Below are 26,083 nucleotides of genomic sequence, written 5' to 3'. Positions count from 1 at the left end.
GTCCCAGGAGAGCAAACTATGGCTATCCTGGAGCAAGCAGGAGGAAGTACTCAGTTACCGTTCTAAGTTACGATTTCATCAGACAGTAAGTAGAAAAAGCAAGTGATGATGAAGACATCACACAGTGCGTATGAGCTGGTCCACAGATGAGGAAGGTGAAGCCTCCCGGTCACAATACTTGACTCACTCGGCTGCATGTAATGATGAAACCTCATACAGGTGTAAACCCAGATACTGATAAGTGGCAAAGTCCAGTAACCATTGGAGAAGGAGGAAATAGACACATGCCTCTCTCTATCCTTAACCCAGAAGCTATCTCCAGTTGATAACTGCGTGAAAATGAACGTTGTCTTCAAGTGAGTCTCACTGGGGAAACATACTAACATTAACTGGCCAAGAGAAAATGGCCGACACAAAGCTGCCAACCTCTGCTGAGGTCATACTCATATGTTCCTTGTCTCATATTGTCTTCTCAGGGCTGTTTATTTTATCTTAATTTTTATTTTATCTATACATTTTTACCGAGTTTTGCACTACAGATCATTTTCATATAGAGTTTTTTAAATGGAATTCCTGAATGTGGGTCTCTGAGTCATTCTCATGCCATTGGGGGATGGGGGTCAGGCATAGGGGTCAGGGATGGGAGCAGGGATGGTCAATGGGACACTTTTACTTCTGTTTGTTTTGTCCAGTTCTGATCTGATAGTTCTTGTTTTATCATATTATATTATATTATATTATATTAATATTATAATCCCTTAGAATCCTGTTTGTTTTCTAATGAGAGTCAGAAAGGGAGTGGATCTGGGGGAGAAGAGTAGGGGAGGAACTGGGGACATAGACGGAGGGAAGACTATAATCAGGATATACTATATAAAAATATTTCTATAAAAATCCAAGTAGCTCTGTCATCCTGAAGATGACAAGATTTCCCTGAACCTAGCAAGGTCAAGGTCAGCAGACCCATCCAACAGCAAAGGTTAGTAGACTTTAAGATTGGAAATAAATATTGGGGATAAACAGTAATTCAATGTAATTCCGATGCTGGAAGTGGGGTGCCCTTCTGTTTATAAGAGGTCTGTTTTTCTCATTAAGTACTAAACCAGGCTCAGATCTTAGCTCAGGGTTCTAATTACCCTAATCTAACATGAAGAAAACACACACTTTCTTTACATAGCCGCCTTCAAAGCTAAAACTACTGTTCATTGGACTTGAAGAAAATCAATAGAAGAATAGTAGGTTCTAGCGATTGGCTTTAGGAAGTCAATATCCCAGATGCTACCGCCTACCTACCGTTGTCCCTCGGGCTTTGCGCAGATAGCTTAGAAGGTCTCCCCCTTCCATCAGTTCCAGGATAATATACTGGGGTTCACTCAGCAGACAGACTCCCAGCTGCTTCAGAATGTTGGGGTGATTAAACTTGCTGAAAGGCGAAAAGACACAAGCCAAACCAGATGTTATGGCAGTGATAGTGGTCCCAGCTGGGGTCTTCAGGGAACAGAGCAGTTCTTTACCCAGAGAAAACCCTCACTGACTTTAAGGAGGGGAAGCTTGCCTATGTCCAGTGTGCTGGTCTTAAGGAGGGAACATGGCACCCCCTAGTGGCCAGTGCATCTGAGTAGAATAGAAGGGGTTTTAGAAGAATTAATGTTTCTCACTATATGAGTTTTATGAAAGGGAAAGGAAGCAATTTTGACTAATAGCCTTCTTCAAAAGATAGGTTAATGTATCATCTGTGTCATCACAATTATCTCAAATGCCCTTTCCCTTTAAGGGAAACAACTCAGATAGACAGGTTTGGGCCCTGGGTCATGAAGAAACCAGAGTGAGTAAGGCTCAGTCTAATTAGAGGACCCAGTTTGCCTTTCCCTGAGCCTCTGACGGCTGCCCCTCCTTAAGATGTCTTTGAGTAGTTTTCATGATTGCCGCCTGCTGGAATCTTACTGACCAGTTCCTAGACAAGACGTTCTTGCTAATATCAGAAGACAGAAAAGAACATTCTGCCTGGGTCTGTTGAGAATAGGCACATGGTAAAAGCAAAAGACCCTGAGAATTTGCTTACAGAATACACTCTTAATTGAAGATGAGAGATGGGAGGACCCTTAGCCTGAGAACTGCCTACCCATGCCCTGAAGATTGGCTTCTATGGAATATTTAATGCTACACATGTGTTTCCTTTCAAAGTTTTTTTGTCCACATTTATTTTCAGGACGGTCTGGTTGTTCACTGGGCCATTTGAGGTGTTCAAAATTCAATGAGGAAGATCTCTCTCTATCCGCACTTGTCTGGGGAAACCACCGTGCGAGCTGTGGAATACCTCATCAGGTGTGCCTCCTTCAGGAACTCGATCTTCTCCTGGTCTGTCGAACCTTTCTTCAGGGTCTGTGAGAAAGGGAGGCAAGTCAGAAGTCAAGCACGGGGAGCCCAGTGGAGACAGGGTTTTGTTTTGTTTGGTTTGGTTGCTTCATCTTCTTTGTTGGGGTTTTTGTGGGTTTTTTGTGCTTTTGTTTCTGTTTTTGCAACTTCTACGCTGCTATCTGGAACTGGATAACAGATGGAGCGTGTGCCTATGGTCTGTACTCCCCTGTTGATGCTGTGTGTGGTCTCTAAAATGACCGTGATAGCCACAGTTTAATCAAGACCATCTCAGTGAACTAGATAAGGGGCTGAGTAACAATTATCTAAGGTGAAACATGAGTGGTTTTTTTTTATTTTGTGTGATTTTTAATCGCTATATTATCTATTTACTTTATGCGTGTGGCTCTTGCCTATAGGTGTGTTGGTACAGCACAAGTGCACATCGTCTAGGGAGCTGGAGGAGGACCATCGGATCCCCCGGAAATAGAGTAACAATGATTTTGAGCTGCCACATGAGTTCTGATAATTAAAACCAGATCTCCTGGAAGAGTAGCCAGTGCTCTTAATGGTTGAGCCCTCTCTCCGTATAGAGAACTATAGAAAAATTTAAAGACACAGTAATTTGGGCATCAGTGGGTCAGCATATTTTCAGATTTTCTTCTCAGTATCTGTTTCCCCACTTTACTTGACATCACTCCCTAGTTCTTTCTAGGTTTGCTTGTTTTGCTTTTTGTTTGTTTGTTTGTTTTTGTTTGTTTTGAGGATAGTTGCCTGTTACTACTCAATAAATGTAAGTTAACTGTGAGAATCTATTCTAAATGTCTCCAATCTCTCCTAAGTCACAGGAGGCCAGCCTGGGCTAGTTCTTCGATCTCTTTGTCATAAATCACAGGAGGCTAGCCTGGGCTAGTTCTTCAGTCTCTGCCGTAAACCACAGGTGGTCAGCCCGAGCTGTCTCTTTGACATTAAGTTTCACTTCCAGGCAACAAAACATAAGAGAGAAACTGGTGTTGTGGGGAGGTTAACAGAAAACTTTCCCCTTCCTGAACAATACATTTATAGCTTCCTGCCTCCTTTTCTGGTCCTAAGGAAGAGGTGATGCCTTCCTAATTCTTGTCGCTCACACTGTGAGGCAACAGGCAAGATTAAGACGAGAAGAATTTCAGAAATGGCAATGCTCACCTGACACAAGTGCTGGCCAATAGTCATCTAAGCCCATAAGAAAATAAATATGTGGTTAATGGGCTCAGACCAAAGGAAGTTAAAGGAGTTTTCAAGTCTATGATTTGGAAATGGAGAGAATTTTACCAGCATAGATTGTCCATCCTTAAAGCAGAAATCGCTGTTAAGTAAGTTGTAGCGGTGAATAATAGAAATATGATGCGGGGCACCAGGCACCATGCCATACTACCTCCTGTTACCGTCTCCAGCGGTCTCTCTGCCTCCATGGCTAGCCCCACATCGGCCCCCTGTGGTTATTGTCACAACTCCCGGTATCCCTGTACAATCAAAACTCTAGATGCTTGTAATTTATCCATTAGATTTATGTCAGTAAATTCTCATTCCTCAAAACGTCCACACAATAAACTTGGAACCAATCGTTACTGATATGAACCTCCCACCTGGATAAGACAAATTGTCCTGTAAAAATCCATCCCTTATGAAATATTCATAGCTACCTGTGGCCGTTTAAAGCCACATGGATCTGGGTCGTCCTTCTCTCCTTCCATCTGGGTTCCTCTCCCCCTCCTCCTCCTCCCTCTCCTCTCTCCAAAACTCTGCCCCCACCTCACTGCCCAATCACAGGCCTCGCCTTATCTTGTGCCCGCCCTCTACATCTTCATCCCGAAGAAAGCCAGGAACAGACTGAGCATCCTCAGGCAGCTAGGAGGAGGGTCTCCAAGCCCACCCCACAGTGACACACTTCCTCCAACAAGGCCACACCTTCTAACAGTGCCACACCCTGGGCTACGCATATGTAAGCAAGTCCTAGCCTGATTCCTTAAGAATATATTGCACAGTTCTAATTCATGTGAAGTATATTCCTCTGCATTGTTGGGAATTCAGGCGTGCATAGTACACCTTGTTTTATGCAGTGCTGGGGCCCGAACTCAGTGCTTTTGAAGTACTAGGCAAGGACTCTAAAACTTGAGCATTCTGAAATGAGAATTAATGAGAAATTAAACACTGCCAGGTGTCACCTAAGTAATAGCCTTAGAATCATAAAGCCTGAATAGCTACTCCTTTTTAAAAGCCAGTGTAAGAAATGGAGAAAAAAAATGGGGAAACTAGCTTTTGTCTCTAGTAACAGATGTCTACCTTCTGACACTCTTCTTTACATTTTGTCTTATTTTTTTAAATGTTCACTTACTTTATGTGTGTGAGTGTTTTGTCTGCTTGTATGTATATGTACCACACGTGTGCCTGATCACATGTGCGCCTGGTGCCATTGGAGGGTGTTGGGATCCCCTGGACCTGGAGATGGATTGCTGTAACCAGTGTGTAAGTTCTGAGAACAAAACCCAAGTCATCTGTAAGAGCAGCAAGTACTCTCAACCACCGATCCCTCTCTCCAGCCCCAGATTTATTATATTTCTTAATCCACATACTATTTGTATATAATTTAGCTATACAATGTGATGTTTGGATTTATATGTCCGTTGGGTAATGGATGAACCCAGGCCACTAGCTAGTTATCACCTTCAACTCTTCTCATTTCTTTATTAGTAAGTTTATAGAGATTCTACCACGAAGCACACCACACATCCTGCTAGCTGTGCTAGAAGGGCCTCTTTTCAACCAGTAGCTCTGAGTGTTTATGCAGTCATAGCGTGAGAGGGTTCGGAGATCCACGTTACCTTCACGGCCACCTTGATTTCTCCACTTCCCCGTCCTAGGATGTCTACAGCTGTGCCCTCGTACACTTCTCCAAAAGCTCCACTTCCCAACAGAAGGCGCAGGCTCAGTTTCTCCCGAGGGAAGGTGGGAAGACTTTCAATTTCCTCTTGGGTTGGAAGAGTACTGCAAAATAACCGTATGTTTGTTCTCCCCAGGGGTCTTCCGTTTTCGCGGTTATATTTGAAGGGAAGGGAGAGATGTTGACGCACATTCTAACAGGGCAGTGAGAAACTCTGTGCTCCAACACTTTCCTCCCCGATCAGCCCTTACACAGAGCATGCCCAGCTCCTACTGCAGCTGCCCCTCTCAAAACGTGGAGCTACAAAATGCTCTAGGTTGCAGGGCCATGGAAAAGCTACTTCAGAGGAAGAAAATAGCAACAGAAAGCAGCTGGGCCCTGAAGTAGTCACTTCATCTGTCTCACATACCTGCCCTCGTGCCAAACAGGATTTACGATGGCCAAAACGTGAGCTCTCCCACTACCACTTTAACCTTCCGAAGTCCAGTCTTCACCTGGGAAGATTGTGGTATTGACACTTAATCTAAGTACACTTGAGGGTTTTTTTTCCCCAAGAATCTTTTTTTTTAAAGTGATTTATTTATTTTTATTTTATGTGCATTAATTAGTGTTTTGCCAGCACACATGACTGTGTGAGGGTGTCTGGTCCACTGGAACCAGAGTCACAGACAGTTATAAGCTGGCATATAGGTGTTGGGAATCGAGCTCAGATCCTCTGAAAGGGCAGCTCTTAACTATTGAACCATCTCTCCATGCCCAGAAGAAACTGAAACATCAGATGTACCGTGTTTTCTTTAAAAAACAAAAAAAACCACCTCTGAAGAGCTGATTTGATTCATTTCTGTATCCACTTTAAATCCTGCTTTGCCGGGGAGGTTGCCCTCTCAGAGAAGAGGATGGAGGATGGGGGAAGAACTTTGAGAGGTGGGGGCAGCAGGGGGGGGGGGGGCAGTATCTGGGATGCAAATAAATAATTGATTAATAAAAATAAATAAATCCTGTTTTGTAGATTTCAGTAACAAGACCTTACAGAGAGTATGGCATAGTATCTCGTGCAGAGAAATACTTGCTTTCTTAATGATAATGAAGGTTTTAAACTCATCTGTCCTTCATACAGCTTCTATGATGGAATAATACGATACATGGGATTTAGGATTTTCTCCTCTCCTCGGTAGCTATTGCCAGTTCAATTAACTCCATTATCACTCGTTCTTCTCACCATGCTAATGTTTCCTTCTTAGGTTGGTTTTTGAATCACAAGATTAAACAATAGAAGGCAATGGATTTGTCCCTAGTTCTCTTATAGGATAACAGCATAGTTCACCATTTGTCCCAAGCCACCTTTGAGACTAGAAGCAAATGTTACAGACAATGACACATACTGAACTGCATAGCAGGCATTGGCCAGGCCCACTCCAGCCGCCAGACCTCGAAGCTCAGCCAACTCTTGGTCGTTGTCATTGAGAACTGAGAGGCCTTCCTTGGGAGCTTTGTGGTTTTTCAAGCTTCTATGCCAGACTGCAAAGAAAACAGACAATTTATTAAGTAAAATATTGCTTTCTTCCCTCAAGAAACGATACTGTGCTTTAAGCTACAACAGCGTGTCTAAACACTGTTGGCAGAATACCAGGCTGACTGTGAGATATTCCTGTAATGAAAGTTTTTCAATTAAATCTGGGTATAATTCCATATAAATCCACACGATTCATAAACTTTTTAATTACAGAGTTTGCTATATTTCTTACCACTACAAATTTTGAAGTACAGTATTGGATGCACTTCTCAAATTGCCTGTAAGTTAGAGCCAAACTAAGTTTTAAAACTTGCAAAATGATTATTAATGGAACAAACCATTGCCCCCAGACGTTGCTCTTACTCTCCAGCAGATCCGAAGGAACGCTTACAATACAATGTTTCTCTCTTCTCAGCCCTTCAGCTAAGATCAAGTGTAAGCGATGTGATGTGGGTGTCAGAGCTGGGGGGGCGACTCAGCGTGCAAAGCACTTGCCGTATAAGCATGAGGACCTGTGCTTGGTTCCTCAGCACCCAGTTAAATGCTGAGAATGTAGCACACATCTGTAGCCCCAGTGTTGGAGGTAGAGGTCAGAGGCAGGCAGATCTCGGGGCATTCCATCTGGGGACCCCACAAGAGACTTTACAGCTCCTCTGACAAAGTGCTCTTCTAAGATCACATTTGCTCATCCAGCCAACCTCATGGAGAGACACTGATCATCCTTCTGCAATCTGCTCATCTCTTGCCAATAGCCCTAAAAGTCCCACTGTGGCTGTCCACGTCACTATAAACCCACATCTCACGTCACAACATCCTGACGCATCTTCTCAAACATGTATGTCTTACCCCCATTGTTGAAGGACAAGCTCCTGGAGTCACTGAGTATAGTTTGTAACTTTCTCTCCTGGCACAAGGTTCATGTTTCGTATCAGATATGGCCTCTCGCTAACCCACAGCCTGCGGGTACTTACTCTTAAGCCTTCGTTGTGCCCTCAGCACAACGCGATTCCTAAAGAATTGTTACTTTTCGTTATTTTTTAACTTAGTCTTTGCTTGAGCACTCACACATTGCTCCTGGCAAAACCACGTATGCCACCAACAGAAAGCAAACACTGAATTAGCTTAGCTCCACCCCGAAGCCCACACATTCCAAACACAATAAAGACCCTCATGTCCTGAGAATGTCAGAGATCTGCAGGATGTCTCGAAAGCACACGACACATTGAAATGATCTCGTCGTCATCCACTAGAGTCGTGGGCTCAAGCAGAGGGGATAGAGAAAGAAGGCAAGCAAAGGTAAGATGAAGTTCTCCTTGTATAACATGCCTTCCAGCGGGAATCAGACAAGCAGCCTTGCCTGTATGCCGACGGCCAAACATACAACAGTCAGACACGCAACCCCAGAGACATCAGCTGTGTCATAGGCAGACTCCCTGGAACCACAGGTCAAAATCCTAGCAGGCGGGGTTGGGGATTTAGCTCAGTGGTAGAGCGCTTGCCTAGCAAGCGCAAGGCCCTGGGTTCGGTCCCCAGCTCCGAAAAAAAAAAAAATCCTAGCAGGTTCCACACACCAAAGATTAGCTACCCCACTTAGCGAAAGGAGTCACATGTGTTATCTGAGTGGATGTTTTTTCCCAAGGGTGAAATAAGCTGTGGTTAATCCTGGCCAGGTTGATGGACTCTTTAGCCAGGTTCCCACTCAGAAAATGGCTGGGTTGATTTTTCTTTAAAAGAAACCCTCAACTCAGTTCAGGTTCAGATATTGCCTGAGACCTTTTACCTCCAATCACTCTGGACAAAGGATAATTATTAGGAAAATTAATTAAATAGTAGCTTTATTATTTATTTTTTAGAGAGAAAGAGAGAGAATTCAACCTGGTGTTTGTAGCATTTCTTTTGCCTTTCCCTTGTAAATTTCTCTAACAAACACAGGCCACAGCTTTCTGAGTGTATGCTGGAGTTTCCTTTTTGCTGTCATACCCTTCCTGTGATTCTGCGTAGGGGAGCACTCTCAGTATCAACAGTAGATGGAAGGCTCATCTGTCTTAGAACTCAAACCAAGACATATGGGCGATCGAATAGATGGGATGTGTCAACATTTACTACCCAACGGGAATAAGCCAGAATGTATGATCATGGTGATATCCCTCTGGGCTCAACTTCTCATAATCTATCTTGGGTTTTCTGTGTTTTTATCATAATTAAAATGCACATTAAAAAGTGCTATAGCTTTAAGGAATAACATATTAACATAACATAAATGAGCAGGGATTTTTAAGTAAGCCTGTCAGTTGTCAGAAAGCAAGAGTGGGTCCCACAGGCCAGAAATGGGTCCACTGTGAGAGGCCCCATTCATTCCAAACTGAGCTGTCTACTCAGGTACCCAACCAGCGACTCGCACTGACCTCTCGTTAATCCTATACTGTCTTTGTATTTATGGTTACTTCTCTTTTATTTATATTCTCACCTACAAGTCACAGAACACTTGAAATAGCCGATCAGAAACAAACGCTTTTTTACAGCAAGCTAAAATAGAGTGTCTTCACAAATAGTTGTATCTCAAATGCATATTGTATATTCTGATGTATTAGCCATGAGATAGTTGCCCCACGGTGTGGTTTCTGTCCAGAATGTTCTTCAAAGATGCATATGTTAAAGCCCTCAACTTGACATCTCTGGGATACAGAGGTTAGGGCCTAATGGGAAGGCTTCTTGTACGGGAAACACACTCTTGGAGATGGTGCTGGGACCCCAACTCCTTTCTCTTTCTCTTCTCTTCATAGCTGTGAGATGTGGACATTGCTACCTCACACTGAGGCTGTGATGGGCTGCCACACACCCAAAGCAAGACACTTGATCATGAACTAACACCTTCAAATCTGTGAGTCAAAATAAACCTTTATGTGAAAGAAAAATAACACATCCCTTGATCAAAGGAAAGCACAGCCAAGGGCAATGCTGTGAACTTTATGACTTATTTAATAAGGTTATGTTTCGTGTAGTAAATTAGATAAACTGAAAGATAAATCAGTCAGTATGATCTAATAAACAATTTATTACCTGCTTGTAAAATCTTTGATACTCACCAAAGGTCAGTGGGACTGTGGCAACCAGAAATATCCCAACTATGATAGTAAGTATAAAACTTGTTTCTGTTATCCAAAAACCATCTAAAGATAGAAGTTGGAAAAGACATTAATTTACACAGAAAACCAAATTGTCCCATTTAGTCCCAAGCGCGCACACGCGCATGCGCTGGAGCCCGCTCCTCGGCTGTTTCCATGGGCCAGTTGCTTAGCAATTGGCGGCTTGCAATCAACAATGTTGAGAGTCTGTACACAGCATAAATCGAAGTTGCTACTCCCCCCTTTTTGGTGTCGCTATCGACTCACTGAACCACAACCACACAAGCCACCTTTTTTTACAAGGACCCCCGCCCCCAAAAGTACAATCCTTTGTAGGAATTTGGAACAAAGAAATCTTTATCTTCATATATTAAAAGTGGCTGACCTCATTATTTCCCACTAGATCTCCAAACCCATTTCATTCCGCAGCCATTAATCTAAAAAACTACCAACATGAAAACATGATCATGTTCTGTGGTATACTGTTTACAAAAGAACGAGCACACAGGCCACCGCTTGGCAAACTCCAGCCTCGGGGGCAAACCTGGCTGCAGCTCTTTAAAACTTACTGTGAGCTGAGTACATTTTACATTTAAAAAGTATTTTAGAGAGAAGAAAAGGGAGGAAGTGGGAAAAAAGAGAAAGGAGGAGGGGGGAAGGGGAGGAAGAGGAGGAGAAAGACGGGGCAGCTATGGAGAGCGGATGTAACTTGCAGAACTTAAACCATTACTCCTCGGTTCTTTTCAGAAATTATCTAGCCAAGACAGACTATAATATAAATACTTATAACGGCAGTTCTGTCTTCTAATTTTATGTGTACGAATCTTCTGTACTCATGTACTCATGTTACCACCAGATGGGTACTGAGAATCAAACCCAGGTCCTCTGCAAGAGCAAGTGCTCCAAACTGTTGCGTTTGGAGCAACGTTTTTGTTGTTTTTTTTTTTTAACTGCTTTTATTTACTTAGATGTTTATGTGTGTGGGTGTTGCATGTATGTGTATATGCCTGCCAGGACACAAATTTGGAGGTCAGCAAACTGTGTGTGGGTAATTATTTTCTTCTTCTGTGATGGAGATTCCAGGGAGCAGACTCAGACCATCGGACTTAGCAGCAAGTGCCTTTACCCATGGGGTCATCTCGATAACCCAGAGTGATTGAAGTTTTACGTGAAATGTATGGATAAAATGCAAATAATTCACTTTTGTCTTGGTATATCAATTACGCAGAACAAGCTTGTTTAAGTTAGGCCTTGAAATGAAAGGCTACTGAATAGAAGGGCGATGAGAGAAGGTAAGAGAGTGACTAGGATCAAAATATATCATATATTTGTTTGAAAATGTCATAGTAAAGCTTATTAATATTCATAATTAACATATGCTGGTAAGAATCTAGAGCATAAGCCAGGGGTAGTGGCCCACGTGTTTAATCTCAGTACTCAGGAGGCAGAGGCAAGCCTTCTGAATTCTGTGAGTTTGAGGCCAGCTTGGTCTACAGAATGAGTTCGAGGACAGCCAGGCCTACACAGAGAAACCCTGTCTCAGGGGTTGGGGAGATCTTAAAGTAAAGGCAATAAATGAAATATTTGAGGTTAAATCCCCTGCCGTTACATTGCCAAAAATGTAACCAGTGACAGAATGCCTACTTTGAATGTGCAAAGGCCAGGGTTCAATTCCCACAGCCCTGGGAAGTCTCTGTAAGGGCATGGAATGGGGTTGGTAGACCGTCAGGAGTGCCCGCCTGCTACTGAGAAGTGATAAGACAAGAACGATGTTTTAAAGTGGAGCATGGTGGCACATGCCTTTCATTCCAGCTCTCAGGAGTTCGAGACCAGCCAGGTCTACAAAGTGACTTCCTAGACAGCCAGAGCTGTTACACAGCAAAACATCCTTTCAATAAAACCAAAACAAATCAAAACAAAAAATGAAATTTTAAGAATAGCCCAATCAACTGAACCATTCAGGAGCTTGCATGGTTGGCTATTCAGCCATGTTTTCTGTTCATATCCCCTGCTAATACTAAGAATGCATCTCTCTTTGGCATTAAGTATTTATATAATAAATTAGTATCAGACATATGTTAACATACCTTCCACTAATGTAATATCTTCACTGATTTCACTGTATTCTCCAAATCCAATAGCATTTGACGCTACTGCTCTGAACTGGAAAGTTCCTTTTAGGTTTTTTGACCTCCATGTGCAAATGCTACTGCAGGACCCATTAAACACCACCATCCACCTTAAACTCTGGTCCCGTGAGTCATTTGAAATGCTTTTTCTGCCAAAGAAATGGTAGATTAATGGACACCGGAAGTACACAAACCAATGTGGGGTTATTTCCCGTCACTTACCACACTTGGCACTTGGCTTTACCTCTGTTGCGTGATTTGCTGCAGATCACAGCACATGTATTAAAGTCCTAGGGGCACCTGAGCCAAACAACTCGACCCATGAAAAGAGGAAGCCGGGGACCCCCATTCCTGCTGCTCAAAATGCAGGAAACTGCTGATCTCCAAACACACAATTACTCCACCGTTTTTAGCTCCTAAGTTTGCGCTTTTTCCTTTTCCATTTTTCGTCTTTTTTCTGATGTATGTGTGGTGTATACATGTATGTGTGTACATTGCCCTGCATGATTGTCCAGGCCATGGGAAGACACTGGGTGCCCTGCTCTATCACTTTCTGCCTTATTCCCTTGTGACAGGGTCTGTCACTGAACCTGAAGGTAAACTGGCAGCCAGCAAGCCTCAGGGAAGCTGCCTCCGATGTCACAGACCCAATGTTATAAGCATGTACACAGCCTCACCTGCCTTTTTATGTGGGGTCTGGGGTCAAACTCAGCTCCTTATGTTTTCCCAGTAAGTACTCTTATCCACTGAGCCATCTCTCTAGTCTTTGTTTGTTTGTTTGTTTGGTTGGTTGGTTGGTTGGTTGGTTGGTTGGTTGGAGTTTTTAAACAGAGCTATTTCTGCAGCCAGGATGTCCTTGAACACATGATCCTCTAGTCCTCGCCTTCCGAGTTCTTGGATTACAAGTCTGAATACCATATTTGGCGTATATATATATATATTTTTTTACTTTTTCAGTCTCCTGGGTCACTTGTAATTTACTTATGCCATGTGTAGATAAAAATGTAGACTTTAAAGTGGAGAGGACAATATTATAATACTTAATAAGTTGGTGTCTAGACAGATGGTTTAGCCACCAAAAGTATCAGTGTGTATGAGTGGAGGTGGGTGGTGCAAAGAGAATAGAGTCTCACTAACGACTCCTTTCCCAAGATAGGACTTAGAGATGATCACATGACCTCACTTCCTCCTGTGCTATAGTACCAACATGATAATACCCATAATGGAGCCCCAGGGCCAGGCTATGCAAAGTATTTAGGTAAATTCCACATTTAAGGTCTTACTGAGGGGAACGCACTACAGAGTCCAAGCAAGGATAAAGTTGTGGCCTGGATATCACACATCGTTATTATCAAAGGCCACCAAGCTAGTTCTTAAACATATGTGAAAAACAGTGACAAAATATTTCTTGAAAATTGTGACCAAAAAATGTAGCCCAAGGAATTTCCTAATATGAGCAAGAAATTTCCTGAGGTTCTGGGGATGCTAGGGTAAAGATGAAGCAAAAATAGACCTAAGGCTCAGGTTGCCAGGACTATAATTATGGAAGTGACTTCTGTCCTTGGAACCTCTTGAAGATGGCTTCATAGTCCCGTGAGGGGAGTGTTTGGAATTTGGATTTCTCTCCTCAAGCTGGCTTGAGGTCAGTCCTTCTGGGCCAGTTCCCTCACTGAACTCTGAAAACTGGCTGGGTCGGGAGGTACACATGCTTCTCAGCTGCTGGCTTTAGGCAACAACACAGTCTCGGTCCTTGGAAACAGACTCATCTGGTGACATCAGACAGAAAGGTCCACAGATCTGCTGACCTCACATCATTTCAGCCGTCTCCTTCGTTTCAGATCCTAAAAAAATACCTATCTTTTTGCCACTTTTCACCTAAGCGCATTCACCGTCGTCTGCCCAGCTTCTTAAGCAGAGTGGATGTTAAGCAAATGTCCGTTACGCCAACTCTGAGGGAGCGGTTTCTGTGACGTTTGAATGAGCAGTGGCAAATTTCTGAGGGTGACCTGGTGTGTGTTGTAATTAGAAGGTCAAGGCTGACTTTAGGAAATGGGTAAAAACAAACATCGCGGAACGTACAAAAATCCATAAAGATTCATTTTTCTATACAAATGTACTTTGACAGGATTATTGTTTTTGACCACCTTGGAACTGCCTGCTGAATTCTTGTGAGGCTGGTTGATACATATCTGACCTGGAGGGCACAGTTGACACGTACCTGACCTCCAGGGTGTAGTACATCAATCTGTTCCCATTATCTTCGGCTTTTTCCCACTGGATTGAATTTTTACTCCCTTCTAGTAACTTAGGAATCCCTGGTTTGCTTGGGACTCCAGCTTTATAAGGGGAAAAAAGAGAGAATTGATTGATAGCACAAAATATTTGGCATTGGTTTTCTTTCTCTGGAATACGCTGAAGACGATAAATGTTTTAAAGAAATATTCTGATAGAAATGCTCTGTGTGTGTATGTGTGTGTGTGTATACAGTTGCTTATTTATATGGAAACCAGAGGTCAACCTCAAGTTTTGGTCTTCAGTCTCACCACCCGCATTTTTTTTTTTTTTTGAGAGAATCTCTCAGTGGTTCGGTGCTCATTCACTGGACTAGGCTGGCTACTCCAGCAATCCCAGAGACCTACTGGTGCCTACCTGCCATCCCTGGTATTGCAAACACTCTAACACATCCAGATGTTTGGTGCGGGTTCTGGAAACTGAACCCAGATCCTCACACTTACCTGGCAAGCACTTTGCTGCTACAGTTCTCTCCCCAGCCCCGAAGCATGTATTTTTACGTGAATATCTGGACCTTTCATTAATGATGGGTTGCCTACTTAATGAGAACACTAATCATATCTCTTATCTCCACACAAAATAAGTGACAAATACAAATGTAATAACAGTCACACTTTTGGAACCTTTGGCCCTCTAATTTTTTAGGAATCAACCTGGACTTACGGTCTTCAGAATCTTAATTGAATGGAATTGTAGGGCTTGGCTTGGTTTGTTTTTGTTTGTTTGTTTGTTTGATTAAGGTTTATTCATTTATTATATATAAGTACACTGTAGCTGTCTTCAGACACACCAGAAGAGGGCATCAGATCCCATTACAGATGGTTGTGAGCCACCATGTGGTTGCTGGGAATTGAACTCAGGACCTCTGGAAGAGCAGTCAGTGCTCTTAACCACTGAGCCATCTCTCCAGTCTCTGTTTCTTCATTTTAGCATTTGGACTATAAAATTTATTTGTACCTATTTCTTGGGCATCCAGCTACCCTATTTTATAGTTCTTGCTGCAAAACAATGGCTAGAGAGGATCTCAGAAAACCAAAAGAAGAAATAGTTCTGCCCAACTCAGGATCCTACAAACCCTAGCCAGTATGTTCTTGCTCCTTCCTGTAATGACTCCTGTCTCTCCGGTTTATCCACCTGTGCTACAGAGTAATGACTTTCAGGATAGCAGAGGTGGCCTAGAGATTAAGGGCATGTGCTAGTCATGTAGAGGACTCACTTTCTGTTCCCAGTACCCACATGGTAACGCATAGCCATCTGTAACTACAGCTCTAGGAGATTCAACACTCTTCTAACATTGGATCCTGGTAACATCTCCAGTTACACAGACAGGTACACACACACACATATATATATTCAGACAAAACATACATGAAAAATAGTTATGTTTTTAAAAAAAAAGTGTGCTTCTAGAATGTGATTGGTAGATTTAAGAGATGAGAAAAGAGCAAAGAGCAAAAGAGCATTACACATATATGTTAGTATATTAGCTAATAATACATGCTAACAATATATGCTAACACCTACCTTTTGTCTTGAAGCTCTCGGGAATCGAGGAGCTATTTTCTCCTGTCGTATAGACCACCACCACTCGGATGTTATAAGGAGTGTAAGGCTGCAGATTTGCGATGTTACAGACATAAACTGGACCTTGACTGCATGAAGCCTTGACATGGTAAAACTCACTATACTTCCACTGGAAAGAGAAGTAAAACTAAGATCTTCATTCTTTTCAGAAACTCTTGGATGCAGAGCTTGATTAAAACTTAAATAAATGTATTTACATTAAAAGTAAGAACTTCTTTACGGCGTTTAGTTCCAATCACTACCCTCATCACATATAGCCCCCTTGTTTCTTATGTCGGGTTATAATGAGTGCAAGGTGGAGCGTCCCTAAGTATGTTCAATGGGGAAGATTCAGAGCTGAGGCATGCTGCTCTCCCTAGATGTGGACACTCGTGCTGAGGTGGAATGGCTAAGAATGGGCATCACAGCGGAGAAACAGGGATGCACTCATACAAGGAGAGTCTCAATTCCAGGGACTTGTTCATCTTAAAGTTTCATGTTTTGATTCTTTGCTGGCGTCCATCGACAAGCCAAAGCATGTGGTATTTTCCTGTAATTGTTGTCTTCAGATATGTGCTAGCCATGTTTTATATACATTCCTAGGAACCTAAAGTCCTCCAGAAAGAAAAACTCTGACCCACCATGCACAGATCCTATGCAGGTTAGACATTAAATACAGGAACTCTCCTTCCCATTCCACATATGATAGTCTTTAAGTTCAACTAAGTGAAACTTTTTTTCTGTGTGAAATTACATTTTAAAAATCTTTCTATTTGACTCCTATGGGAGAGTTAGGGGAAGGATTGAAGGAGCTGAAGGGGACAGCAATCCCACAGAAAACCTAACAGTATTGACCAACCCAGACCCCTCAGAGCTCCCAGAGACTAAGCCACCAACCAAAGAACATACATTTGCTGGTCCGTGACCCTCCTCCCACATACACACTCGCACATACATATGTAGCCTTATCTGTTCTCAGTGGGAGAGAATGCATCTGATCCTGTAGAGACCTGAAGTACCCTAGGGAAAGGGGATGTGGGTGGGAAGCAGTCTCTCAGAGACAAAGGAGAGGGGGATGGAGTGAAGAACTCTGAGAGAGGGGACCAGGAGGGGGCAACATTTGGAATATAAATAAATAAAATAATTAATTAAAAATCTATCTATTTAGGTCCTTAAAAATCATTACTTGACAATGTCGAGTGTTTGTGTGTGTGTGTGTGTGTGTGTGTGTGTGTGTTGTTTTGTTGTTTATTGTTCTTGTATATAAATAAGAAAGACAAAGGATGTGGCATTTTGTCAGGCATTCCTAGTGTCTTTTCCTTGGGAGCGTTTCCGAAGGTCAGTTTCCATAAATAACCTTTCCTCTGCACCTCCTTTTTCGTTCAGCCCTCATGAAGTCATATCATACCATCGATAGGCACTTTGCCCTAGTTTCTATTAAAGTTAGGAACTTCTTCCATTGCAATCTCAGGAGGCAGACCACCATGTTACAAAAATGGAGGCCTGGAGAGGAGAGAGGGAATAAAGTAGTAAGCAGCAGAAACATTACTCAAGGAATTGACTACACTGAACTCATGAATATGTCAGTCCCACTGACATATAATGAAATGGCTCAATGAAGCAGGCCGTTCAATGCAATGTATATCCAAACTGAATGAGTGTGTATAAGAGGGAGGGAAAGGTGAAGAAAGAGAGGACAGGATAGAGGGGGGGAGGGGAGAGGGAGAGACTGGGGGGTGTAGATTTCACTTACAGCTAAAGTCTTTAACTAGTTAGGACCTGCTTTCTTAACTGTATGGTGTATAAATTACCATTAGTGACTGGACTAGGGGACTCAGCAGTCTACAGCATCAGTGCAGCTCCTAAAATTCAGGCAAGATGGCTATGGAGAACACTTGTTGGTAAACTGGCAGCTGGAGTGTTCTGGGCAGACCAACTGGGCAGCTATCCCTTGGCTATCCCAGAAAAAATTGCAGGAAGTTGGAATTATCCCCTTGTCAGAAGCTAACAAGGGCAGGGGTGAAGGCTACTCAAGAAATATGAATGGCTGCCTGTGCAGTTTTGGAAGGTGTCAAGCCTATAGTGTCTTATAGATCAAAACTTTGGAGGGCTAGAGAGATGACTCAGTGGTTAAGAGCACTGACTGCTCTTCTAAAGGCCCCAAGTTCAATTCCCAGCAACCACATGGTGGCTCACAACCATCTATAATAGGATCTGAAGCCCTCTTCTGGTGTGTCTGAAGACAGCGACAGTGTACTCATAAATAAACAGATCTTAGAAAAAAAACCTTCGGAAATACATAATTTCAGTAGAAAACCAAAAAGTAAATTGATAGATTTCTTTGAAAACAAGCCAAAGTAAAATTATTTTCCTCTAATTTTAAATAGAGTATGTTCTGCTTATATACACTTTTTAGATATTTTTTAAAAATCTATGTAGTTCAGGATATAAATTTTAAAAAAAAATAGCTTGGAGCCTGGGGTGTAGCTAAGCTGGTAAAGGGCTTACCTGTTGTACACATTTCTTTTTACATTGAAACTGGTTTAGTGATTTGCCTATTTGACATGGTGACCTTATAAAAATAAGGCTCCACTAGAAAGGTTGAAGGATTGTTTTCTTTCGGACTTACTTAAATAAGCTTAATGCAGTTCAGTGTAAAGTCCGGGGGAAGAGGATGCTCGTGTTGCTTCTCAGAGAGGGGAAGAAGTGAAAGATAATAAGAATGCACTGGTACCTCCTCGACAGCACAGTCCAGGCGAGGTGTGTACACCTTAACCCTAGCATGCAGAAGGTGGGACAGAAGGAAGAATCAGAAGTTCAAGGTCTTCAGCTATATAAAAATTCAAGACTAGTGTAGGCTGGATAAGGCTTTGTCTCAAGACGAACAAATAAACCCTCAGCTTATGTTCTGATGTCTTTATTTTACAGGCATGGAAATTGTGTCACAATGCCAAATTGTATCATGTTGTTCTTCCATTTATAAAGAAAAGTTTAATTCAAGAGGATCTCTGTCTCCCCTCACTGCGCATCCTCCTAGAGCCCCCAATGTGGGTTTATGAGACCATTGCCAGCAATCTTGTCATTAAAAGACAAGTTCAGGTTGCTCAAAAGGGATGGAGCGTCCAGGTGGAGGCCATCTTTCCACCGTTCAGAGGCAGAGCCTCCCGTTCTGTTCCAGCTCCTGTACCACAAATGGTCACACATACAGAAAGGACCAGTCGGCTTTATGACATAGTTTTTCAGAAGCAGAGTCTTGATGTGCACAGACCAGGATGGTCTCAACGTCATGATCCTCCTACCTCCTCCTTCCACATGCTATAATTAAAGGTGTGTATTACCACACACCCAAGTAGCGTCATGGCTCTCTCAGTGTGACCCATGATGGATCTGTACTGAAAAAAAACATAGGTAGACAGAGAAAGTGTAGCGATAAAAGAACTTTCTTGATGTCATGAGGACTGGACCAGGAGGGCTCTATCTGCTGTCCTCCCCAGACTATGAGGAACGGGATGGTTGACTTAATGACTCACGATCCATGGACACCACCTGAGTAGTGCTGTTCTAGGGGTGTGTCAGCCTGGGGCTCTTCTTTGCAGGCATGCCCCAGCTGGTGACATATGACTCATTGTAGAATCTGTCCAATGTACTGTGAAGTACCTATGCATCGTTATCCCTTACATCTTCTCCAATCGGAGAAGCGACACTAGCATCCTCCCCCCTTGACTTCACACTAAACTGAATTAAGCTCATCTAAGTAAGTTCAAAAGAGAACAATAAGGGCTGGAGAGATGGCTCAGTGGTTAAGATCACCGACTGCTCTTCCAGAGGTCCTGAGTTCAATTCCCAGCAACCACATGGTGGCTCACAACCATCTGTAATGTGCACAGCAGTGTGTGTGATTACATCATGGCCCAAATGAAAGGCAGACCCCCCCAACCTTCACTCTCTTTCCTTCTTATTCTTCATCATCACACCCCCTTTGTCCTTTTCTCTTTTTCCCTTCTCCCCAAGTAAACCTCTCCCGTGGAACTGGGCTGGCCTGGTGTGATCTGTCTGGATACAAGCCACCATTCTAACACAACAGTGATTGTTGGAGAGGAAGGGACTCGAGACAGACACAGAGGGTAGTAGAAGGGATTGAATAAGAACAGGGTCATACTGTCAACACATGAGCACGGATGGGGAAGGGACACTTGGGATCCCTCCCTAGCTGATGAGCTACTCATAATTAATGGCTGCTGGGGGAAAGGAGCTATTTTTCTTCAAGGGTAGAGACAGGTAAGTTGACCACAATCCAGTGAATAGCTCCACACTGTGTACAAGAAATTAACTCTGCTTAAACTCAGCAGGTTTCTAAGATAAACACGGAAGTAGGAGAAGGACATTTTGGGAAGGGATTTCCAGAGGGAGGGGGTAAGTGGCAGAGCGATGAGGTCAAAATAGGAAATATCCCGAGAAATTGTCAAGAGGAAGTGGGAGGAAGTAAGAGAGGGGAATGGTGTGAATGCAGCCAATATATATAATAACTTTCATGTATGAAATTATGTTTTGCTTTAAAAAACAATGAGGAAAAAGGGAACAATTTCACTTTTAAAGAAAAAGTGAGATCTCTACAGTTCTAATGTGCTTTAAGCAACCTCAAAACAAGACAGTCTTAAACAGTCTTTACAAATGTGTCAGCATAAGCCTGTAAACCCCAGACGTGTGCACAACTAAGCCTTGGAGGCTGGAGCGATGGCTCAGCGGTTAAGAGCACTGACTGCTCTTCCAGAGGTCCTGAGTTCAATTCCCAGCAACCACATGGTGGCTCACAACCATCTGTAATGAGATCTGATGCCCTCTTCCGGTGTGTCTGAAGACAGCTACATACTTATATATAATAAATAAATAAATCTTTTAAAAAATTAAAAAAAAGAATGACAGACAGCAATTGCAAAATCTTAATAATCTATTCTTGGTGCACCACTGTGAAAGTCAGTGTGAATTTCCTGTACATGGTCCAGTTAACTGGCATCTTAAAAGTCCATTTGGGTGCTGATTTAGTAACTCATGAGGAATTCTGAGTAAAGAAACATTTTAAACTTCATGTATTCGTATCAAACTAGTTTGGGAGTAACTAGTTTATCCTTCATTCTCTTTCTGATTCTGCACCCTACCTAAATGTTGAAAGCCACTTCTAAGCAAGGCTTTGGCCTTTGGCTAGTTGGTTTATATATTTTCATAAGCAATACCCAATTGTTGTTTTAAAACATATAAATCAAGTTTATTAATAATGTTTTATAATTGGGGTTGGGGATTTAGCTCAGTGGTAGAGCGCTTGCCTAGGAAGCGCAAGGCCCTGGGTTCGGTCCCCAGCTCCGGAAAAAAAAAAAAAATAATGTTTTATAACATTAGTAAGATGACTTACACAGTTTTATAGAGGTTCTTATAATTTTGTGGGTAGGGGTAGTTGGCCTGAATCTATGTCCATACACCATGTATGTCACTGGTTCTCTTTGGAGGCCAGAAGAGGGAGTTGGATCCCCTAGGACATGTCATGTGGGAATTGAATTGGGTTCTCTGGAATAGGAGTCAGTGAGTACTCTTAAGTCCTGAGCTATCTCCCCAGCCCCTATGTGAGTCCTCTGAAAATCAAAATTTTATTACATTTATTTAATGTGAGAGGGGGTTGGAGTGGAGATACTCATGTAGCAAGACTTGTGTCTAAAAATCACAGGAAAACGTGTGAGAACAGGTTCTCTCCTTCTTCGTGGGTCTCATGGATCAAACTCAAGAACCACACTGCCATCTCTTCAGAGCAAACTGAACTATGAATTCTGTTTTGGACAGAACTCTACCTGGATAATTTACTGCTTCTCAATCTGAGTCAGTGAATGTTGGCAAGCACTGTTGCTTTATCCAAGAGAACATTCTAGTCACACAAAACATCGTCCCAGCTTACTGCACATTGTAAAATAGGGATTTGCATCAAAAGTCTACCTTCTGGAGTTCAAACCAAAATCTGGTGAGGTTAGCGTTAGACGGAGCCTTCCAATCCAACTGCAGACTAGTGTTCTCTGGAACCAAGGCAGAAGGTTTCTCCGGTGTGTCAAACATGTTGACGCTGACAGGATGACTCTCAGTACACCACATTTCCTCTGAGTGGCAGGCAAGGATCTTTTTGTTAAAATAAACAGGAAGAAAAAAGTACCTTAGTCTTCTTAGAACATGAGCTTGACTATGGAAATTAAAAGTGCCCAGGACACTTAATACCTTCAGCACATATTGTTGTCCACCAGAGAGTTTAGTGACAAGTAGAGAAAGCCTGGCGCTTGGAAATTCGCCCTGTCTTAGAGGAGTCTCAGGAATCGGAGCCAGGTATGACATAACCAGCTGATAGCGGACTAACTCTTTGGGTCCGTTTGGTTTATGCGATTCTGTCCAGAATACAAGAAGACTGGTGTCCGACAGCACAGTTGCATTGATATGACAAACTGCCCCGGGCACTGGAATAAATAGCATCAAAGGATAAGGGATATTGCAACAACACTAGGCGGTGGAAAGAATCAAGAGAGTCAGTTGAGGAACAGTGCTGTCATGTGAGCAGAACGCGTTGCGGAGGTCCAAGGGAAAGTTGGCCACTTACATAATGGGAAGTGAGCAGGCCGCCTGAAAAGACGTTGTCTATTTTTGCCTAATGACCACATCATTCTCTGACCCCAGCTCAAGTCTACAGGCAGTGATGAACTGTGAAATTCTAGAGAGCTTTAGGACAACCATCAGAAACAGCTGAAAGAAATGATTTCCAGCCTTCAGAGTCTCAATCTACTCCTTTGAAGACCATGAGGCTACATGACTCCAAACCCCAAGGTCCAGAGCAACATTTCCCATGATATCTTGGCTTTCCCATCTTGCCACACGTGCAGAAACCTCTGATGACATGGGAAGAGAGTGACACTGCGTGGCAGGACCAAAGCATGTGTTTCTTGGTCAATTGACATCAAATGAGATGGCTTACCTTCTCACTTCATTGTGCTTTGCTGAGCTACAACTCAGTCAAGTCAAGGGTTAGAGCCAGGGTCGAGTCACTAAGGTGTTTTCCCAGAGTTCACAGTTCTTATTGAACTTTAAGCAGCCCCATAATGGTGATTACTTAGTGCTCAGATAAAAAAAAATACAGACATGGGCATCACACGTATCATAGAAGTCCAAACTAGAAACCCACAGCCCACAACTCACCTCCACTTTTAGTTTTTCCTTGAATCTCTTTTCCCAGAGGGAGATGTTCTAAAGGATCAGAATAATAGTTCTTCACAGCTATCTGAATCACATATGTTGAAAATGGCAGCAGACCTTCAATCCGGGCTACATTCTCCTGTGATTCCTGTCATTGAATTTTTCATTAAGTATTCGACTCTTGTATTTCATATAAATGACTGGAACAGTTATTCTGGATTGTTTGTGACACTGCTCTCTTTAACCAACTTGACTTGTTTACTATACCCATGCATTAGCGACAGATGAGTTGCTTCAAGGCAACTCTTGGCAAACGTGGAATGACTCACCACCCAAGGCAGTGAGATCCAGAAGAGAAAGAGCACTTCATTCTCATTGCCTCACAATATGGGATTGTCAGTTTGCAAACTTATGTGAACATAATAAGGGATCAAATAAAGGCATTTAAGCTTTGTCAGAAATCAAGTCTAATGGACTGAACAACACCCTGGAGTCTCTGGTTCTCAATGCTGCTTGTGCTTTAGAATCCTCCAAGAAGGTTTCTGAATACACGCTTTGGTGCCACCCTTGGCAATTCTGACTGAGTGGTCTTGTCTGAAGCCAAGGTTAAGAGCCACTGACTTATACCTTTCTTAATCAATCTACAATCAGGAAACTATACTTGGTCTGATACCAAAAATGTCCTGGACCACAACATAACTTGTTTAGCATAATACACACTCTATGGCAACACACAGTATCTAATGCCTAAAGCTGATGATCAACTTCCCTTCTTCAAATTGGTTAAATAAAACAGGTACAAGGCAAAATATTGGACACAGATTATTCCATTACCCTAGTGAACCAAACACCAACCAAATACACTGGTATTGAGGTAAATAGTGACAATTAATTCATCCAAGAAATAGCTATACCCAAGCACAGTGATATATGCTTGTAATGTCATGAGTCCAGAGGCAGGGTTATGCCAGCCTGGGTTATGTGGTTATTTTTCTGCCAGTTAGGACTATAAGGTAAAATGATGTGTCAAAGAGACAGAGAGAAACAGCGAGTGCACTGTCTACTGTATGTCTACTATTCCACACAACTAGGGAAACAATGATAGATCAAAAGCAGATGGAGATACATTACACAAATATTAATAACAGAACAGATAGCAAAAAATATGATTTATATTTTGGCATTAGATAGTTATTATAAAAGACATGTAAATAGTCAGGTCACTTTGGTTTGATTTGATCCTTGGTTTCATTTAATGACTAGCTCATAGAAAGGCTCTATCACCTTGGGGACAATCTGAAGTGGCAACTTTGTCTTCCTAGGACCTGCAAGAAACCTTTTGCCATGATAACCCATAACTAGTGTTAATAAGTTTCCATAATATTTAACTTACTCCCGGGCAAGAAGGCTAGAAACCAGTATACTTCGATCAGTCATTGGCTGAAAGAAGTTGATTTAAAAAAGAAGTTTCAAATGTCTTTTTCAGCACATGGTTGAAAGGGTTACATCAAAAAAGAGCATCTTATAAAGACAAAAGCAGCCAGCTTCAGGCTTACCAACATGTTGCGTTTCCTGTCAGAGCTGTTGGCCCTATTAGCCTCCATATAGTAAACCAGGTATGTTGACGTGGGAGTGGTAATTCCATGCCACGTGAGGTTTGTCTTGACTGGAGGTAATTTGAGAGTGAGGCTGGTGTTGGTGGCATTCAGTACACTTGCTTCTACCATATTTGAAGCTACAGACAGATATGCTTTATCTAAAATAATAAGAAAAAAGAAGGAATAGCAGGTTTATCTAACAAGTATAATAGCAAATGTTAGAAACAAATTTGTGGAGTAAACAGAACTTTAAATTGAAATGATAAATATGAAATACTTTTGATATTGTACCTACTTTGAGAACCCGGCTTTGGCAAACTATCCTAGATCTTCCCCCAGTGTATTCCTCCTGTTTCTCTACACTTACATTTCTCACGTTTAGGACAGCATAACCAGAGGAAACTCATTTTCTGAAGTTCAGTTGCAGCTAAGACAGTCATGAGGCACAATCTTGGCAGGCGTCTACTGTGTGAAGCCTCCAAAGTGACTTTGTCTCCCTGATAATGAAGGGCAAGTATTCTGTAAGACATCCCTGACCCTCACTGTCTCCCTGTCTAAGACACAGCCACCATATCACTAGGAGCAGGAGCAATCTTGTAAGAACTTACTAGATTACATGCTAGCAAAGATTGGGGCTGGCTGGCATAGTGGCACATGGCTGTAATAATAGCACTTGGGACGCAGAGGCTCACGAGGGTCAACGGTTTGATGCTAACATTTGCGTACGACATGTTATCGCACTCTTAAATGCACTGTAGCTGTGACCACATGTGCATCATCACCACAACATTTGAGATGTTGACACCCTATCATTAAAGTGGGAGAGGCTCACAGGGTCTCTATACAGATTTATATGTAAATAATGATTGGTGAGAAAGAGATATTTTCTTCAGTGATATGTATGGTCACTGGTAAGTACACATGCTTTTGTAAACAAATTCTGATGCATACAACTGTCAATAGCGCTAATGAAATCCATTAGTTTATAAATAAAATAAAATAAAATAAAATAAAATAAAATAAAATAAAAGACAGGTAAGTAGAAAATAGGGTCTGGGTTCTGGCAAGATGGCATAGTGGGTAAGGGCACTTCCTACAGACCTGACCACCTGAGTTAGATCCCCAGAATCTACAGTAGAAGAAGAGAAAGGACTCCTAAAAATTGTCCTCTGACCTCTACAGACACATCATGGCAAGTATGCACCTGCATACACACACACACACACACACACACACACACACACACACACACACACACACACACACGTAGTAAATAAAAAATCTTTTAAAAATTATATGAAATAGTAGAAGTGTGGCTAGACGAAGAGTAAGACTATTGGCAAGGCTGAAAGACTAGGAGCAGGAAATGATGA

At 42.3% G+C, this 26,083-nt stretch overlaps 1 protein-coding gene across 1 annotated transcript in view; it reads right to left on the bottom strand.

Moving 5' to 3' along the window:
* LOC116887667 (proto-oncogene tyrosine-protein kinase ROS-like) overlaps positions 1-25,441 on the bottom strand; it is a 30,048-nt gene extending 4,607 nt beyond the window's left edge. Inside the window, exons 1-13 of the mRNA XM_032889263.1 lie at positions 25,327-25,441; positions 24,669-24,868; positions 23,116-23,260; positions 22,150-22,382; positions 21,877-22,053; positions 15,859-16,027; positions 14,261-14,378; positions 12,001-12,191; positions 9,875-9,958; positions 6,658-6,793; positions 5,217-5,379; positions 2,318-2,382; positions 1,294-1,423 (exon numbers count right to left, since the gene is read on the bottom strand). Coding sequence (XP_032745154.1) covers positions 1,294-1,423; positions 2,318-2,382; positions 5,217-5,379; positions 6,658-6,793; positions 9,875-9,958; positions 12,001-12,191; positions 14,261-14,378; positions 15,859-16,027; positions 21,877-22,053; positions 22,150-22,382; positions 23,116-23,260; positions 24,669-24,868; positions 25,327-25,441 — 1,926 coding nt within the window. The remainder of the gene's footprint in view (positions 1-1,293; positions 1,424-2,317; positions 2,383-5,216; positions 5,380-6,657; positions 6,794-9,874; positions 9,959-12,000; positions 12,192-14,260; positions 14,379-15,858; positions 16,028-21,876; positions 22,054-22,149; positions 22,383-23,115; positions 23,261-24,668; positions 24,869-25,326) is intronic.
* Between the last annotated feature and the right edge of the window lie 642 nt (positions 25,442-26,083).

This window comes from Rattus rattus, chromosome 18, assembly GCF_011064425.1.
Source record: "Rattus rattus isolate New Zealand chromosome 18, Rrattus_CSIRO_v1, whole genome shotgun sequence".
NCBI lineage: Eukaryota > Metazoa > Chordata > Mammalia > Rodentia > Muridae > Rattus > Rattus rattus.
Note: the sequence above shows the minus strand (reverse complement) of the source record. Positions and strands in the feature narration are given on the sequence as shown.